Consider the following 2,864-nt stretch of genomic DNA (forward strand, 5'->3'; position numbering starts at 1 on the left):
CCAAAGAAGAATTTTCTTTTTAAAAATAGATTCTGACATAGGTCAAACCCATAACGATGGCTGCTTGAAAACCTAATCAATATCAGTATCGTGTATCAAAGTAATGTTGATTTGATGTGAATAACATGGACTAGAGTTAGAGAGCTCTAAGGAAAAGTGCGAAAGAAAATAGTTATTTTTTTATTTAATCACTTCACTGAACCTATTCCTACACTTTAACATGCCGCCCAGTAACCTAGGTAGAACTGTTACAAAAATGTAGCTTCTAAAATCACCATAACTTCTAAGAATGCAATAATGTATAAATATGGCACCTTATAATTTTATTGTAGTGAATACAATAATACATTTTACTACAATATGTCCCATAAATACAGTTATAAAACACAGTATCCTTAGTTTTCAAATAAATGTATTTTCCGTTTAAATTAAAAAGTTTATTGACTGGTAGAGTATTCGTATTGATAAAGTTTGCTTGAATGTAATAAAAATAAATAAAATATTGATTCACTCAGAGTTTAATTCACTGCTGGTGACGTCATTTCTGGCTGCTAGCCAACTGTACCATTTTGATAGGGATGGCAGAAGGAGTGGGCCTGGTCATGTCCACAGCCTCTGCAGTAGTATCCCCCTCGCTGCTACTGCTACTGCTACTGCTGCTGCTGCTGCTGGTGCTACCGCTACTGGTAGTGTCTTCTGCCCAGGGACTCAAATACCGAGACAGTCCCTGACAATACTGATACAGAGACTGATACAGACCCTCCCATGTCTTGCAGTATACTGAGAAAGGTCCTTGGTCATCCTTACACTTACAGGAACTCGTCACCTGCAATTTCTACTGTATTATTTATATGTAAAATACATTCATTTTTTCGTTTAATTTATTACTTATTAAATTACAGTAAATAATTTTTTTACACCTGCATAATTTACGAATTAATTATTTGAGCGTTATTTGGTCGATCCTTTACATTGCAACAAATATACTAAGACCTATATCTAAGCTTTTCTGAATCTGTACTTATACATTATTGTTAATAATGTACTATTTATTTTGTTGACATTACAAACTAATGGAAACAATAAAAAAAATACTTTTTCAAAAAAATTAGTTATAACAAAATGTCCAAAAAAGCTTATATCTTTCCAATTACACATAGTCAATTATAAACATCAAAAACACAGTAATACATAATGATTTCAAAAAATATAAAAATGAACATTAAAATTGCTTACTTCAAAATATTTATCCTACTTCATTAATTGTTTCCTGCTAAACATCTGATGAAACATGACTTTTTCTTAGAATATAAAAACTATATACGAAATATTATCTTATATGACGTTACAATAGTTTCCCCACTTTGATATATTAAACATTTTTAGATGTATTTCTAAAATTCAAATTTAAGAAATTTATAAAGTTAAAGTAAACTATGAATAGTACTGACTAGTTGTAGAATGAGAACTCATAATTTAATTGTTACTGAAATGCTATTCAATTATCTGAAAATGATAACATTTTATATCATAATACTACAATAAAAGTATTCTCTCATGTTTTCTGTCTACGTTAGTATCCAATATCATAATTGAGTATTTTATTTTTTTTTTTTTTTTATAATCAAGTTCAATAAAAAAAACCGATAAATAACACTTTAATTAATAATTAATGAATGGGTGTGAAAAAAATCACTCACACAGTATATTCAGATAAATTGAGTAATATAATTTCAAACGTACCACAATTTTGTACTTAGTAGATGGGTAAAAACAAAAAGGTAAACAAAATGTGTTGTTGATATAGTGACGATTTGGTTAAACGAAAAATAATATTGATCCTCCTAGTAATAACAAAATTATAAATGCAAGCTTTTTTTTCATAAAATATGCTCATATGGCACATCATAAGCTTTTTTTTTGTTTGAAATAAAGTAAGGTTTAATTTTGTTCTAAAATTTCCAGTAATGATTCTTGTCGATTATTTATATATATGTATTATAAATTGACAAGATTATTTATAGATATATAAAGTATTATATTTGATATAATATATATATATATATATATATATATATATTATATATATTATTTTATACAAATGTTGGTTTTGTCGCGTGAAAGCCTTGAAAATATCTGTAATCTATAACTCTTGTTAAAGAGAACTCATCAAGACTTTTAGAGTGCAGAATGTTAAGTAATTTAGCAGAGAATTGACTCTAAACTTGAGTATACGCATGGCGTTCAATAATTAAGGTCCAATTTATCTTATGTTAACTTATAGTTTGACACATCAAAGACTTTAAAGGTTACAATTTCTGCGATAAAAGACTAGGTAAATTATTTAAAATGCTTTCATTGATACAAATAATTTACAAATTTTTGTATCCTCACCAATGCCAAGAATAGGAGGGAAGTCACCACGTTCCTCATGGTGGGCTCACATCACGCTCGTCACGTTGGTACCACTGAACAGAACTTGTTGATCTGTAAGATCATAATGTACAGATGTGTGTCAGACATCAATCAAACGCCATCAATCAAACCATTGACTCAAATTCTCTTTAATACTTCATATTTCAAGACAAAACTACTGGGTTTATATTCTTGAATACGAAATATAACTTTCACATTTTTTGCTATAAATGATTTTCTGACCGTTAGCAAAGCCTATTACTCGAAAGACTAAACAATTTTAGTTGTTTATGTCTGTTTGCCACGATATGTTGAGAACGAACTAATCTACAGACTTCATTTTATATAAGGGACATTGACGATGAAAATGTTAGTTAATCCGTGGAAGTTGGCTGGGCGTTATCGTATATTTTTACATTTTACATTACATAAATATCAGTAATTGTAAT

General features: G+C 28.9%; 1 protein-coding gene across 1 annotated transcript; it reads right to left on the minus strand.

Annotated features, from left to right (window-relative positions):
• Positions 1-415: 415 nt before the first annotated feature.
• On the minus strand, positions 416-2,479 carry LOC124363804. The gene is made up of 2 exons (XM_046819067.1): positions 2,395-2,479; positions 416-826 (listed from the first exon to the last, which is right to left on the minus strand). The coding sequence occupies exons 1-2, from the start codon at positions 2,431-2,433 to the stop codon at positions 539-541; spliced, it is 327 nt and encodes a 108-aa protein (XP_046675023.1). The 5' UTR covers positions 2,434-2,479; the 3' UTR covers positions 416-538.
• Between the last annotated feature and the right edge of the window lie 385 nt (positions 2,480-2,864).

Source organism: Homalodisca vitripennis, chromosome 5, assembly GCF_021130785.1.
Source record: "Homalodisca vitripennis isolate AUS2020 chromosome 5, UT_GWSS_2.1, whole genome shotgun sequence".
NCBI lineage: Eukaryota > Metazoa > Arthropoda > Insecta > Hemiptera > Cicadellidae > Homalodisca > Homalodisca vitripennis.